A 17,062-nucleotide genomic window follows, 5' to 3' on the forward strand; every position below is an offset into this window, starting at 1 on the left:
ACGGTTGTGCGGGGACCTTGCGGCACCCACTGCCTCTCGCCTCCCACTGCTGGCACCGTAAGGCGACCCCCTCCTCCTCCTCCTCCTCCTCCTCCTCTTGGCGGCAACCCACCCGAACCTGCTGCGAGCTCCCCCCGCAATCTCGGCTGCTGCCCCCGGCGACGCGCTCCGCGGGGCGGCTTCTTCGAACATGCCTTTGCGCCTGTGCTGCTGCTCTCCGCCGCCGCCGCCTTCCGCGACAATCTCGGTGCCGCCACAGCTGGTCGTTGGGTGCCTCTCATGGGCGCTGGGAACTGACTCCCCGCAGGGACTTCTGTGAGGCCGAAGGGAGAGGAGGAGGAGCGGGGAGCGGTGGCGAAAGAGGATGAACCACGTGGGCAGCCCTGTGAAAGCTTATGACTTCTTGCTGAAATTCCTGCTGGTGGGCGACAGCGACGTGGGCAAAGGAGAGATACTAGCCAGCCTGGAGGATGGAGCCACCGAGTCGCCTTACGGGTACAATATGGGTAAGCAGCAACGGGGTTGTACCTGCGGCTAAGCTCTAGGCCAGCCTCGGTTATTGGGCGGCAGGTAGCTCTTTCTTGCACCTGTAGACTGCACGGGGGAAGGTAGTGTTTGTGCAGGGCTGCCTTTCGCGATTACTGAGTCACCGCAGACACCTCCCACACCTTGGCAGTTATAGGGCAGGGCTTCCATGACAGGGCATCTGCCTTCCCAGCTGCCTTGAGCTCTCTGGTAGCCTTCTTTAGAAACTGAAGGAAAGCCCATCGGGCACTGGCTGACGTGTTGTCCTCATCTGCTTTGATTATGCTTCCCTGCGATCCACCTTTAGGTTATTGCAAATAATCAGGTTTCACACACCTCCCTTAACGTTAAAAGGTTGCCCATTCCTGTCAACTGAATTACAAGGTGTGAGTACAAATGCACTGTAAAATTCCCTCCTGAGTCAGTAAAGTTTAGGCTAGCTTGGTAAAACTAAGTGTTCTGTAGACCCAGCAGAGCTACAGGCAGAGGAGACCACAACCCAAAAAGAACCAAAGCACATACAAGGACACAGCCAAACAATTTTATTTGGGCCTCTTAAAGTCATTTAATCCTAGTGCTAAAATGAACTGCTGCCTCCCCTTTTTTTCTTGAAATCATTACAGTGATGCTCACATTCACACCAGATTAAAGGATGCACACTAAGTGGAGATTAACATTTTGCTGTGCATATATCGTTTAAGAAGAGGAATGGTGTAAGTTTGTATTTGGGGTTTGTGTTCTGTGCCAGGCCAGCAAGCTTGTGCTGTTCAACTGCTTTGTTTTTTACAAAGAATACCTCTTGTTAAATAGAGACTGGAAAGGTTTGCTATACAGTTCTTGTGCATCTTTCAGTTTGCTTAGAGTGACCATCGGGAATGCTGAGTATTGGTGCAGATTTTCATTTTTTGAAAAATTAATCACTTTTTTGAGTTCTTGCAGGTAGCTGTCTACTGTTTTAAAAGTATAAACTATATGACCATATGCAGCAAAGTGGGGAACTTTTTTTAAAAAGTTGAGGACCACATTTCCTCAGGCTGCCTGCTTACTGGCAGTAGATACACTGTTGGAGGAAGAGAGGTGCAGTGGGTGCGATTCGCCCTGGCTGTCATTGGCATGGGAGGTGGCATCGCCATGCCGCCCCCTGGGATGCTCACTGCGGGCTGCACCCCCCTGGGACGCATGTGTGCCGCTCTGGGTACCGGAGCAGCTAGCTCCGCCTCTGAGTAGATAGGTCTGAAGCCAAAAGTGGCTGGGGATACCCCATTCATCTGCCGTGAACCTCCCTTTTAAACTCTACCTTACACCCACCAACGCACTCATTCATTCATTCATTCTCACACTGCCCCCACGCATGTACAGCTATGCACCTTCCTTTCTCAGCATCCAGAATGCTATCTCTACCTCCACGTGGTTTCCGTGGTGGACACTGACAAACATACTTTACTTTATCAGCACCTGACAGGGAAATGGTCATGTGATAATTTCTTCCATCAGGAGCTTGTTTCTAGGGTAAAGACCAAGGAAAACAATGTACATTACCCCAATGTAGCATATATCTTTCTTCTTGTAGCTGCAAACATGGTGATTGGCTAGCCCATTTTTCTGTCTGACGTGGAAGAGCAAATGGTTCCAATTCACCCACTGCAGAGACAAGGTGTCTAGTACTCAAAGGTAGTCAATTTATTTTGCACATGAGACAGAAAATCCCACAAGTGTCTCTCCCCTTCTTAGCAGTAAAAATACGGCAAATTAAATAACTTTCGATTTACTACCCTTTCATGACACCCCATAGCTGTCTAAGGCAGCTGTCTCTGCCTAATGGTAGAGCTGGCTCTCACAGGAGATTAAGTATAGGCTCTGAATGGTATTACCCTAATAAACAGAGAGTGAAGAATTCACCACATGTATCTTAATCAAGATGATGAATTTTTTTAGCCTGCTGATATGCAAAATATTTACAACAGTGCAAGACATATGGACATCCGCCTAAAAGTAGTAAAGGTGGATAAGGGTCTGAATTATGTTTTTAAAAAAGGAAAAGACGAGAATAAGTATAGCACAAGATTATAATAGCACTACCAAGTGTTTCTGAAGAACTGATATGGATAGGATGAGTATTTTTGGCATTAACACTGGAACATTTATTTATAGTTCATTCCTTCATTGAACCTGACAAATGAGAGGCTCAGACCATGTCAGATGCAGCTGAAAACCTGAACCTATGCATCTCTTTGATTCGATGCAAAGCAAAATAAAAACTTCCTCAGAATATGATTCCACATCAAAAATTTAATGAGTTCATTTTTGACGATGGCTGCACCATCCAATGACAGACTTGTCACTGACTTCAGTAGCAGCAGGATTGCACCCATGCAGTCCAGTTCTAAACATTATTCCAATGTAATTAATGGGACTAACTTCTTTGTAAATAAGCATGGAATTACATCATCATGGTATGTGAACACCATCCTGCCTCTTCCCAGGAGAGATGGGGACTCACTTTTTGGTCATTCTTCACAGCATATTCTTATTGTAGCTATTTGCAGATATTCAGCTAATAGTTTCAGTTCATGAGATTCTTGTGAGTAGATTCAGCCTGCCATTTGAAACTGAGTCCTTCCCATCAAGCTGATCTGCCAGTTGGTACCAAATCTGCTGGTAGCTGGAAAGGTAGACATTTCAAGTTGCAAACTGCAATAGACTTTAGTTGTGAACAGTTCTAGCCTTCCTTATGTCTGTTGATAAATGGTAAAATGAACCCATAGAAATGGAGCAGTAATCATTGACTCTGCTCAAGGAAAAAAGATGATACAACTTTGTGTGCACCATTTTGCTGATAATTTCAGTCTCCTTTCAAAGTGAAAACTTTTTTCATTTGCTTTATGCTTGAGGGGAAAATGCTGCCTGTGCCATTAAATAAAAATAATTATAACTACTTGGGGCAAAGCTGGTAATTATTTTCTGCATGCACCCATTCCTATTGGGTGCCAGAAGCCTTGAGGCATGGGGCAATGGTAGGGTCAGGGTGGAGATGTCTGAAGAAGAAAAAACACTTCAAGAAATGTGCTGTGTTTCTGTACAACAAGGACAGCAAATATGTACATCATACACCGCCCAGTAGAAAAGTTCATCTTAGTTATTTCTGTATCCGGAACAGTGTATTAGGGAGTAGACAGTGTTCAAGAGACGAACTGATTCACAATGGCTCAGTTTGGATGCCATATTTGTAATGGTTTGGAGAGTCAGGAACATGCCACAAGTTCACTTACACCCTCTCCTTTCTGTGCTGAGCGCCTTCATCTGTTCCTGGTTTTCCTCATTAGAATTCATGTGAGGGCTAAAGAGGGAAATCTTTATCTCTAAAGCATACAAATCCACTTTAAATATTGGTTGGTTTTGAAAAATATATATCTAAAGACTCTGCCCCTCTCTTCCTAGGTACACAAGTCTAGTTTTTTTTTAAGGGAACAGGAGGTGTAACAGCTATTTTTCCTATTTATTATACAGACTATTGCACTAAAGGCATTGGAAAAGAATGTGAAGCAGTATCACGCAAAGGCTAAACTGTTGTTGGGGCACATGTCAGAAATGTCCTTGATCTGTGCGTTAGAAACAAAACAAAATGGTCAGACATCACTTAGGCCCATAATGCTAAAGCCTTTTCTTCCCTAATTACCACAGTTCCTTTGTAAGTGACTTGCTTTTTTGAACCTAAGTTATGTGGTAATTTTTGACCGTTATCGGGCCTAGTAAACACAGTGCATTGTCATCAAATGTTAGACTGCATTGGCAGGTTTTTCAGGTTTAACTGTTGAGTAATGTATGGGAGAGTTAAGAAGTAAAATACACTCCTCACAGAAAGCATACTCTCCTTTTGTGTGCAATGGGCTCACACAGGTCTTTTATAATTAGAAGACTGACAACGCAATCTGGTACATGTCTATTCAAAAGTAACTCCCATTTGGTTTATTTATTATAAATATTTTAATAAATATGAATATATTGTCTTCTGGCTTTTCATAAGGACCCTGTGCATTGATTAAAACAATATACTATCCATAAACTAATAAAGACTAAACTTAGGACTAAACTAAAAACTAGAAGCCATACATTAAAATATGTGGGGAAGGGTGGAGAGACAAAACCAAACTGAAAGGCATGGCAAAATAAACAAGGTTTTGTAGTACACTGAAATGTAAATAGATAAGCCATGAATCAGGCAGGCATCCTAGTGCTGGGAGCTTTATAGGCAGTTACTACTACAGTGGTACCTCGGGTTAAGTACTTAATTCGTTCTGGAGGTCCGTTCTTAACCTGAAACTGTTCTTAACCTGAAGCACCACTTTAGCTAATGGGGCCTCCCGCTGCCGCCGTGCCGCCGCACCACGATTTCTGTTCTCATCCCGAAGCAAAGTTCTTAACCTGAGGTACTATGTCTGGGTTAGCAGAGTCTGTAACCTGAAGCGTATGTAACCTGAAGCATATGTAACCCAAGGTACCACTGTACTTCAAATTGTGCTAAGAAACAAACTGGGAAAGAATGCAGAGTTCTGAAAGGGAAACCCTAGATGCAATCTAGGCTGCTGCGTTTTGCACCAGCTGACGTTTGCATGGACGGAATGTAAACTATTGGAGAAATTTAAGAATCCACATCCATTGCTGTGCCTACTTTTACACCTGGCTCCACCCACCAATGGGGTGCAGCCCCCACAGGGGACCCATGAGGGAATGTGATCTTCAGGCTGTGAAAGGCTCCCCTTCCTGCAATAGGACATGATCGCACAACCTGTCAGCTTAGACAGGTATCCTTTACCACACTATGCAGAAAGCAGGATTCTATCCTACACCTTAAAAGCTACTTTATGGTTATCATAGAATCAGAGAATTGTGGAGTTGGAAGGGATCCCATGGGTCATCTAGTCCAATCCCCTGCAATCCCAGAGTCACAGCTATCATGGTATATAAAATTTGTATACGATAGAAATTATCCCGGTATGCCAAGGCAGTAATCCTGGCTGGGTCAAAGCAGGGTAACTGCTGTCTTTGCCTGGTAGCCATTATGAATTCCCAGAAGGATTCTAAGATTTTAAGAGAAAGCACTGGGCATAGTAAGATAGTAACGGAGGGAGCTGCCTTATACAAAGTCCATCTGTTTCAGTACTGTCCAAATTGACTGCCAGTGGCTGCAAAGGGAGATGATTTCTGGAAACACATGTTCCCCTCATACAAGGGGTATAGAGCCTGATAACTAGTGATTTACTGTCACAGTAAAAGTGAGCTTCTTTCAGGCAGCTGAGCACAGGCATGGGCATGCTATTCTTAATTTTAAAAATGATTTTGCTAGTTACAGCACGAAGCAAACACCTACTTGCTCCTCATTTGTTGTGCTGCGTTGGGTGTTGCAATCTATTACGGATGCAAATTGTCTCATGCTAGGCATAATTGCCAAATGTGGCAGAATTTTGGAATAGGTGCAATGAATCATGCTTAAAACGAGAGAATGACTAATAGCTTATGAGCTCAGGGGAGGAAGAGAATAAAACAACAGAATTTAGTCTGTAAAATCTGTGCACAATATTTGAAGAAAGCTCCATCCTCAAAGCATGTCTGTTAACATATTTCAGAGAATGGCACTTATATTACTGAAAGCCTCTGTAGTTGGTCTGTGGTAATTTTATACCTCAGTAACTCTCTTCTTTTTGAAATTAAAAGTTTTGTGTCTATTCAAAACAACTGTTGAAAAGTCCAGTTTTTCCTCCCCTTTCTGATGGCACTTAGAGTCATAGTTATCAAAAGTAAACTTACTTTGTAATTTTTTAGTTATGAAATTATTAACATATGCTCCTAGGCCATTGTACAGAAATACAGTATTTTTCGCCCTATAGGACGCACTTTTCCCCCTCCAAAAATGAAAGGGAAATGTGTGTGCGTCCTATGGGGCGAATGCAGGCTTTTGCTGAAGCCTGGAGAGCCCCAGCGCCAGCCCCACAAGCTCGGGGGACAGCGGGGAGGCGGAACGCCGCCATCCCGCTGTCTCCCGATGGGGTTTGGAGCCTGACGGCGGGGAGACGCGTGCTTCTCCCTGCCGCCAGCCCTGCAAGCTTGGGGGACAGCGGGGAGGCGCAGCGCGCCTTCCCGCTGTCCCCGGACCTGGTCTGAAGGCTGGCGGCGGGGAGAAGAGCGCTTCTCCCCGCTGCCGGCCCCACAAGCTCCGGGGACAGCAGGGAGGTGCAGCGCACCTTTCCTGCTGTCCCCGGACCTGGTCTGAAGGCTGGCAGCCCCACAAGCGCCTGGGGGGAAAATAATTTTTTCCCCTTTATTTTCCCCCCAAAAAACCAGATGCGTCCTATGGGGCGAAAAATACGGTAAGTCCCAGTTTACAGGTTCAGAAGCTATGAAGAAACAATAGGGAAGGGAAGTGGAGCTGCACTATCTGAAAGAAGGAAAGCATTAAAAGACTACAATAATGAACTTTAGAGTAAGGAAGAAACAAACAAAAAAATCCAAATAGCACATCAAGACAGAAGTTTTAAAAACTGTTTCTTCATGAGACAAAGGGGCAGGTCAAAAAAGTAAAGGGAAAATAGTCCTAGACATAAGAAAGAAAGCATGGGGATAAGAAATATAACCATATAGTAGAGATTTAATTAAAAATATCAGTGCTTTATTAACAGAGGGACCAAAGAGAAAAATGGAAAGCAACAGATAGAAAAAGGGGCAAAAACATGAACAGATGTAACCTTCATATCTATTCATATTCTTGCCCCTTTTTCTATCAGTGTTCCTTCCCGTATTGCTTTATGTGAAGTTTAAACTTCTTTTATTAACCTTTAAGAAGTTTAAACTTCATGAAGCCTGTGAAGGGAAATATATAGAGAGGTATAAAATGACTGAAGAATTAGGACAGAAAACAGAAAACATAAATAATATGTTTAAACTGAGAAACAGGAAGATCAGTGAACAAGACATTTTAGTAGTTAACACAAGGTAGGCTGTAGGTCTGAACAAGAATGTTAGCTGATATTAAGAACAAATTTAGAAATCTTATAGAAATAAAATTGGCAGAACTTAGGTAGACATGTGAGTGGAAATATAAAGAGATCAAAGATAACACCAAAACCCTTTAACTGTAGAAAAGACTGAAGGTTGGTGCCAATTGGAACTTTGGAAGAGAAGGCAAAAGTATCTTTTGCACAGTGACATCCAGGCAGATACAGACAATTTGAAATAAAGTATTGGTAAAGGGGAGGGAAGGACCAAACAATAGAGCTTGAAATCATTCTTATAACAGTGGCACGTTGCAAGCCACAAGAATAAATTGTATTGCTAAAAGAAAGCATATAAAGAGTGAAGAGAAGAGGGCTTAGAATAATAATTGAGGAAGACTTAAACGAAGCTTTTATGACACAGGAGTGAAAGCAGGAGTGGATGGTACTGTCCAGTCCCGAAGAACTGTAAAAGAAGCAGATAATGATCACCTGTACCCAAAGCTGATGAAAGTACATACAGAGACTGCTGGTGTATTTAAGCATATAATACCACTTTAGATTTTCCACAAAGCAATTTCACTAGAATGTTTGAGTCAAAAACCAGCTGGAAAGGACCATAAAAAATTAGATGAAAGAAAACTGTCACATTTAGATAAGATTAAGAGGAGCAGTTAAGTCCCCCCTGATCTAAATCAATTTTAGTAAATATTGGGCCCTCACCACCACACACAATTTACCTCTTTTGTTTTCGCCAGGCGTTGTCTCATCTTGCTTTAAAAATGCTAGCTTCCCAAAGCGGAGGGGGGGAGGGAATATATGTGGACATTTTTATGACTGTTGGAAACTAGCATATTCAAAGCAAGAAGAAACAATGCTTGAAGAAAGGTATAGGTAAGAGAAAAACAAATCAATATTTACTAAAATAGGAGAGGGAATTGGATCAAGAACATAAGCAGTATGTTGAAGTGAAGAAAAAATAGAAATAGCATCAAATGTTCAAAAATGAAGAATAAGACAGTGTCCACACTATACCTTTAAAGTACATTCCCCTCCCTCAAATAATTCTGGGTACTGTAGTTTAACCTCCAAAGAGTTATAATTTATAGCAACCAATAACAAACTTCAGCACTCAGAATACTTAGAGGAAAAGAATGTGCTTAAAATGCACTATAAAAGTATAGTGTGTATACTGCCTAAAGAGATACAATAAAATTGAAGGAGTAGGAGGAATAATAGAACAGGAAGAAAAAGGAGGTGATGAAGAACAACCAACATAAATAACATTTCTGTTATTCATTCCTCATTACCTCTCTCTTCTTCTGACTGTAATATACCTCCTACTCCTTCCATTTTATTAAGTTACTTATTTGGTACTTAGATTTACTGAAATCATTTAGAGTTGTTTCCAGGGAACTAAAACTTTTAAGACGGTGGTATTGGTGTACTTTTGATCATAGTCTAAACTGTTTGAAATCGCATCATATAAGGCAAAACCCACAGCATTTCATAGTGCACGTGAATGATTAAACAATACTATCTTGCAGAGAAGCTGAAATTTAACGATGTTCTAATAGGGCATGCAGAACAACTATGTAGCACTTTGGCCAAGCTGGTGAATGTTAAATCTCGAGATCCTTGTATAATGTCATTCCTTGCTAGTTCAGAATGCTGTTGTCTAGCTGCTCTCCCTTCACATGTTGTCTTCCCTTAACTGCTACAGGACAGCCCAGTCCTCGAAATATATTTAAGCTGGGCCAACATAATCAGTTTGTATGCACATATTTTAATACTGAAACCAACTTGTGTCCTGTTGCTTTAGTAGAGATCCTATAACTTTTTTGATTTGCACAGAACTCAAGTGAAACAGAGGTCCCACCCCTTTTGCAAATATAAATATTTATGCTGGAACAGGGAGGCTGAGGGCATGGGCCAAGTGAGCAGAGAGGAAGGATCTGGCACTATGCGGAATTCTCTGGTCAGTTGCAAAGAACAGGCCAAGCAAGGAGAGGTGGCAGACATATTATCACAACAATCCCCATCTTCCCTCAGTCTTAGCAAGGCCTTTTGCATGTTTGTTTTTTTAAAAATGTCCCAGGGACTGATTCCTCAATTCCACCTTTTCATCTTCCTTTCTTCATTCCATTCCTTCATGCAACTAGTACCGTGAGATGTGACTGACAGCTCAAAGGACTAGGCTGCTAAACCCTACTAATTCGGGGTATGATACCAGAAATAAATGTTCTTTTTTAACTTTGCATGCTACAAGCTTAATGGTTGTGTAATTATACACTTTAAATCTGATAATACATAACTGTAGTAGAAACAGGTTATCAGAATTAAGAACTGCCTTCCATGGTTCCTGAAAATAATCAGATTGTGATTGGACACTTGGCAGAGTAAAATAAACTTGCCAAAACAATTACATTTAATTTATTGACTTTTAATGCTATTAACCGATATGTTTCCACACAGTTGGTTTTTGATGCTTAAGTGTAAGCCAAATAGTTTCAGTTAATAACCTGCATGTTTGCCTGATACCTGTAAAACTATTAAGATTGTTATAAAACAAGGGATGGAGGATCTGTTACCATGGATATTGAAATAAAATCAGATATTACTTGATTAGCTTCTTAAACAGAGGCTGAAACAATGCCAAAATTTCAACTAGGGGAGGACTACAATGATTACCATATTTTTCGCCCTATAGGATGCACTTTTCCCCTCCAAAAATGAAGGGGAAATGTGTGTGCGTCCTATGGGGCGAATGCAGGCTTTCGCTGAAGCTTGGAGAGCAAGAGGAGTCGGTGCGCACCGCCCCCTCTCGCTCTCCAGGCTTCAGGAAGCTATCAGCAAGCCTGGGGAGCCCGAGGGAGTTCCCACAGGGCTCCCTAGGCTGCGGATAGCAGCCTGCTGCCCGGAGCGCGGGGCACGCTGAAGCCGCGGCCGGGGGGGGGGGAATAATTTTTTTTCTTTATTTCCCCCCCCAAAAAAAACCACCTAGGTGCGTCCTATGGGCCGGTGCGTCCTATAGGGCGAAAAATACGGTACTTAGTATTGGAAAAAGCTGCTGAAGTGCTCTTTAGTTTCCTCCCTAAATGCTACTTCTGCCAAAATGAAAAAATGTGAATATGGAACTATTGTCTGCCTTGAAGACAACCACTATCTTCTTCCTTCCTGCCCAAGCCCTGTAGCTCTCCGTGTCCAACAGAAAACATGGTAGTTTTATGCAACGTGTTAATTTAATGTAGATAAATTGATGCAGATTAGCCCCTTGCGTAGGCACTGTTAATCCATACTAAGAGACTTAATTAAATGCAGCCTGTTTGGAGCAAGCTTAAATGTAAATGAGCAAACAACATTTTCTCTTTTTTTAAAGAGTATCTACCCTGGACTTTAGATACTTTTTGCAGAGGATTTGTGCCTGTTTGAAGAGAGATACATTCATACAATGTGAGAATAGGAGAAACCAAGTACAAAGCCATTTATCACACATAAATATCAGAATGTGATATGGAAAGACAATTATATAAGCTATTACAATGTAATAAGAAAAATGGAAGGCTTGGCTTTTGTATTTTATTGATTTTAATGATTTACAGTGGCAAAAAATATACAAATCTGAAGATGCTTTTATGTAGTCTCTGGGGTCTTCATGAATTCATGATACCAGATTTTGTCTTTCTGCACTGGACAGGTAGTTTTAAAAATGTGATAGTCAAAGTACTATAAATTATAAACATTTTAGCAAGCAGGTAAATTAAAAGGTTACATTTTGAGTGACTGTGTATAAAAATCTATGGGTTTTAAATATGCAATTATTACCCCAGCCCGCCCCAAGAGTTTACTTAAGTGTCTCATATGAGCCCTTAATAATCCCTCTCTCTCCCCTGACCTTTGCAGGAGGAAAAAAAGGGCCACTCTAATGCTATAGAGGCCCTATGTCTGAAATTCTGACTCAGTCGCTAAATAAGCATACAGACAGAATAAAAATGAGTAGTCATCTTGCTCAGAATCAGGGGGGAGGGGAAAAATTGCTACAGGGAAGAAGAAGAAGAAAAGTTGTTTCCTAAAATAAAGATTAAAAAACCCATAAGATAACAGCCTCACCTACTAGAGTAGTGAATTTAAAAAAGAAAAGAAAAGAAGAAATAAGGCGATACTGAAACAGCAGCATATTGTGTGGCTAGGGTAGTGGTGGGTAGCCTGGTTCTATTTTGTTGTTGTTATTAAAAGAACTACATATGCATTCCTCATCTACAATTGCGAAACTGCTTTAATGATTGGAAGTGGGAGTCGACTGCTTAATCCAGAGATGTCATTGGCACAAGCCAATAGGCAGCTGAAGTATGCAACATTCTGGACAATTCTAATAAGCCCTAGAAATAATCAAGTGCAGTGCATAACATGTAATATTTCTCTCTGTCTCCTCTGAAAGGTTTTTTCATATATAGTTTGAAGCCTGTACAACGAACACTGCAAAAGCAGTCTGACTAAAGCCCTCGTGGATAATATTAGTAATAATAAAGTACACACGCTATACTACCCACCACCCATTGCCCTAAAAATCTGGTGCCCATTTAAAAAATGGGGTGGGGTGGTGGCATGGCCTAGCAGCTTCTGAATGCAAAGTGGGTGCTTTTCCACTGGCCCTTCCCTATATATTGGACTTTTTAAAAAAACAAAAATGGGTTGGTACTATTAAAGTGATTTAACATAGGCATTTCTCGCTTGGTCACTTTGTAGAGTGAAAAAAATAGGCATGCTTTTAGTATTTTAAAATTCTGCCTTACCTCCTCCCATCCCCAGGTATTGATTACAAGACGACAACAATACTCCTGGATGGCCGTCGAATAAAGCTGCAGCTCTGGTAACTTTGCATTATGTTCTCTGTTTGGATTGTGCCTTTGTGCTTTGAAAACAGTTCATAGTGGACGTAATACTGCTTGGATACGATGTCATATTTACTGTAAAGTTGACTACAAATATTTAATTCTTGTAACAGTTAAGAACAGGTCATACTACCCACCAGCCTTTTGTACTAAAGAGCTATAGTTGAGGACAAGGGAGCAACTGTGAAATTAATGGGTTTCTCCTTATATGTGCAAGGAGCCTAAGTAATATTAAATGATTGGTGAATATATTATAGGAGTACATAATCACCCATGTAGATTAATTCAGTGGATGATCCTGCTGAAATGCATGATATCCATGTGGTTTAGTGGTTAGAGTACTGGACTCGGACCTGGAAGACCAGGGTTCAAATTCCCACTTATCCATGAAGCTCACTGGGTAATCTTGGACCAGGCTCTGTCTTTCAGCCTCACGTACCTAACATACCTAACCTGGACTGCTTTTCCTCCTAAGGCAAAGGGTAGAATACTAATAAAGAGAGCAAAACAGGAAGACCAGATAAGAATTCAGCAAGAACACTGTTATTCAGAATGGAAAGGACTATGTATTTTTAACTGTATTTTACCTTCCACAGGGACACATCTGGGCAAGGCAGATTCTGCACCATATTTCGTTCCTATTCCAGAGGGGCCCAGGTAATCGCAATTCTGCCATCTCTAAAATATGTCACTGTAGAGAATTAACTAAAAGAAAAGAGCTACAATAAGGGGTGGGGGAACTATACTTACTTATTGTACTACTTGCTTTCAAAAATTGTTATACTGTACAATTTGTTGCTGCTGAATAAAGGGAGCATCCTTTGAGTCACCAGAAATAAATTATTTTAGAGAAATGTTCAGATTTGTTAAGTCCTCAGTCTGCTCCTCTTTTTCCTGGTTAAATAAAGGAATGGTTACACAAAATTGTACGATGTACTGTGTACCTTATCTATGTGTCAGGCTGATCTAATCTTCTTTATTCACTCAGGGCGTGATATTGGTATATGATATTACAAATCGCTGGTCATTTGATGGCATTGATCGGTGGATAAAGGAAATAGATGAGGTAAGACACATCTCTGAATGTTTCATATAATGCCTAAGAAAATGATTGAACTACATGACAGCTGAATGAGATGGCTAGAATGTGGGTGGCTGAAAATTCATGACAAATCCACTTGAAGGTGGCCTAAAACCCATTCGAAAGAGTTTGTAGTAGCAGGGAGCTTTCTTTTCTGCCATCAAAAGACTGTGTGACCTTAGAGTTGCTGTGGGTGGCAAATGGATACCTAACTGCATGTCTTGACTATTGAGGGAAGTAATTGACAGCTTGCTGTGACATGTGAGACATTTTGCAGATAAAATTGCTTGTATCCTGTTTGCCTTAAAGTCATTCCCTTTTCCAAACACTGTATTTGGACTTGGATGACACCAACTCTTGTCCAGTTCCAGATCTTCCTCTTATAACATGCAGCAGGTGGCCTGTCAGATGATTCTAAGCATTCCTGGTGCTCATTCTACCTTGATCAATAGCAGTCTGACTTCTGGCTTGGTTTTCAAACTGGGACTGCTGTAGTTGCCTTGGTGAATGATTTTCATTTTCAGTTGGTTGTGGTAACTCTATCAGACACATTTGATATGATCGACCAGAAAGTTTATTCTTGAAACTTTTACATACCGATAATTCTATGTTGAAGGGTTGTTGTTTTTTTAAAAAAAAATAAAAATTCTGCAACTTATATTTGGCAAAGCAATACATTTTTTTACCACCTGCTGATTCTGTTTGGTTATTATATTTTCTTGTATTGGGTTTTCTTGATGGAATCCACCTATAGCACAGCACTATGGACAAATGGAATTAAAGAGTTGTTGTTACTGTTGTTGTTAATAATCAGTATTTTGTTGAAGAAGAGGGTAAGAGACTTCTAAGCTAACATTTTGGTGTCTATCTTTACTTAGCACGCTCCTGGTGTACCCAAAATCCTTGTTGGCAACCGCCTGCATCTGGCCTTCAAACGACAAGTATCTACTGAGCAGGCACAGGCCTATGCTGAAAGATTAGGCATGACATTCTTTGAAGTAAGCCCACTCTGTAATTTCAACATCACAGAGTCCTTTACGGAACTTGCAAGGATTGTGTTAATGAGACATGGAATGGACCGGCTGTGGAGGCCAAACAAAGGTAAGTAACACAAAATCATTTGCTTTATCTAACTCATGAGCCAGCTCTGGGCCAGCAAGTCACAGGAAGTGGTCCACTAGCCCCATGAAGCTTTTATCTCCTCATATCAGTGTTGCGAGGCTGAGCACAAGATGAGGAGCTAATCTTTAAAGAACAGGCAGAGAGAATTGAAAAGGAATAGGAAGACTTTTGCCCCACTCAAAGAGAGGGTGAGAGAGTGTTGTGTATGTGTTTGCGTGAGAGAATGCTGTGTGCTTGCAGATGTGGTGAGTGTGGTGTATGTGTGTGTATGAGAGAGTGCTCTGTGTGTGCGTGTGTGCACACATGCAGCATAAATATACATTGGCCGTGCTGGGGAACTATGTTAAAAAACTAATGATGGGGAGCAGTATGCAGGTTGTAGATTAGCCACCCTGCTATAACAGTATGACAACTAAGTGCCAAACTTGGGAGCACCCTTCCTCCCCACTCACTTCCCTTGTCTGCCTTAACCATGCTCAGCATTACATCTGTACTAGTACTGGACATGGTTAACATTTACAATTTCCAGAGAGTGAGTCATGCTAGTCTCTTGCAGCAAAAACAACAGAGTCTTGAACAAATTTATCACGGCAAAATCTTTCACTTCATCAGATGCACAAAGGAAACCGGTGCTTCATATTACCTCAGGTGTGATGGATATGTTGGAAAGGCTTATAAATTGATAGCTCTCCTTCTCTAAGGTGGAAGGAAGGAGAATTTCTACCCCTAAATAATTTGAATAAGTACCTGCAAGCTATACATGGGTTGTTAGAGAAAAGGAGGTGACTAAAGTGGATGTTCAAGCACTGAAGTACTGTTTACTTAAAATTTACTTCAGTGGGCCCCTGGAATTATGCTGCCATCTAGAGCTGGAGGTTGTAGTATGTATGTATGTATGTATGTATGTATGTATGTATGTATGTATGTATTTGGCTGTTTTTCTTTTCAGGGGGAGGGTTATGTGTTGTTACAATTTTTTTTATTTTCTTCTTCCCCATTTTCTCCTTGTTAAATCGTTGCAACATCACCTTTATTCATGGAGGCAAGCCATAGTTATGGGGATTTAGGTAGAATTAGGAAGGAACTTCAGAAGCAGTGAAAAGAAACAGAACCCGAGAGCTCTGAAAAATACAGTGAAGTCAAAGTTGTGCACTTGTGTCACCTTGTGGTTATTTAGAATCATGTTATGACTAATCTTCATTCATGTTTTTGCTTCTTGTTTTAAGTCCTGAGTTTGCAAGATCTTTGTTGCCGCGCCATAGTTTCATGCACCCCAGTGCACCTTGTGGACAAACTTCCACTCCCTGTTGCCTTAAGAAGCCATCTCAAATCGTTCTCTATGGCCAATGGACTTAATGCTCGGATGATGCACGGACGTTCCTACTCTCTCACTGCCAGCAACAACAACAAAAGAAATAGTCTGAAGAAAGCCAAAATTATCCGTCCACTCCAGAGCCCTCCGAAACACTGCACCAGAAATAGCTGTAAAATCTCCTAAGCCTCTGCTTGGAAAGGTTTGGGCCAGAGCCTTTAACACAAGGACTCATAGTCAGGTCTGTTGTATGTATTGCATTACAGAAACAGAACAAAAAAAAATGCTATTTTAGAGTCATTTGTTTTAAATAATGCTGCTTCCAGATGTGTGATGCACTCTGGGCAAACAAAGGGATGTGAAACTTTGCTGTTGGGTTTTTTATATATCAATTTTTTGATGTGCATGAAGACTTTGTGTGTTTTATAAAGGGAATAATTTATCACACTACTCAGCTTTCGATGACACTAAATCTCAGAAGTGAGTTGTTTTAATTGCTCAAATATTGTTTAATCACTACATTTTATTTGCAGTTAAATAGGAATCGGTGTCAGTCTGTAGATGCAGGCAGTTTTTTAAACCACAATGTATTGTATACATTGTAAAAGCTACAAATTCTGTAGTGAAAGAATTATTTGTGATGTTGCAGTAGAGCATCTGAAAATGGTTTTGTACTGTTTCCTCAGTGATTTTGAAGCACTGCTTTGAGCTACCAGTGTGTAAATGCAATATACACAAGATTTTCTCCCATCCATGTATAAAATATTTGATAAAAGTTTTGCTATGTTGTTTAGGGATTAATCTGTGGTTTATATGCTTATTTTTCTGGTAAATCTACATTTTTGTAATGGATATTCTAGTGATCAGTTATATTGCAAAAAAAGCCAAAGACATCAGATGTATTTGCCACATAGCAGTAAGAAAAATGTGATTTGAAAAGCTGCTTTATCGGGGAAAGGACGCTATTTAAAAATAAAACACTTTTTAAAAGCTCTAAAAAGTGCTGGAGTGTTTTTTCCTAGTTAAATATTTTCCTGGTCTCCCAAGACTCTGTTGGGGTAATGGCTTTCATTTATAATTTGTTCATGACTTGATTAAAGGGTCATCTCCTACCAGTTTTATCTGTGAAGTCAGGAAGATGCTT

The 17,062-nt window shown here is 40.9% G+C and overlaps 2 protein-coding genes across 2 annotated transcripts in view; one reads left to right on the forward strand and one right to left on the reverse strand.

The window, feature by feature from the left end:
- The window catches only part of LOC128407635 (ketosamine-3-kinase-like), a 32,329-nt gene that overhangs the window by 12,285 nt on the left and 2,982 nt on the right, over positions 1-17,062 (reverse strand). The window lies entirely within an intron of this gene.
- Positions 34-16,911, forward strand: RAB40B (RAB40B, member RAS oncogene family). The gene is made up of 6 exons (XM_053376222.1): positions 34-506; positions 12,321-12,381; positions 13,000-13,060; positions 13,392-13,469; positions 14,363-14,585; positions 15,833-16,911. Exons 1-6 carry the CDS (start codon positions 365-367, stop codon positions 16,102-16,104), a joined length of 837 nt encoding a protein of 278 aa, XP_053232197.1. The 5' UTR covers positions 34-364; the 3' UTR covers positions 16,105-16,911.

Source organism: Podarcis raffonei, chromosome 2 (genome assembly GCF_027172205.1).
Source record: "Podarcis raffonei isolate rPodRaf1 chromosome 2, rPodRaf1.pri, whole genome shotgun sequence".
Lineage (NCBI taxonomy): Eukaryota > Metazoa > Chordata > Lepidosauria > Squamata > Lacertidae > Podarcis > Podarcis raffonei.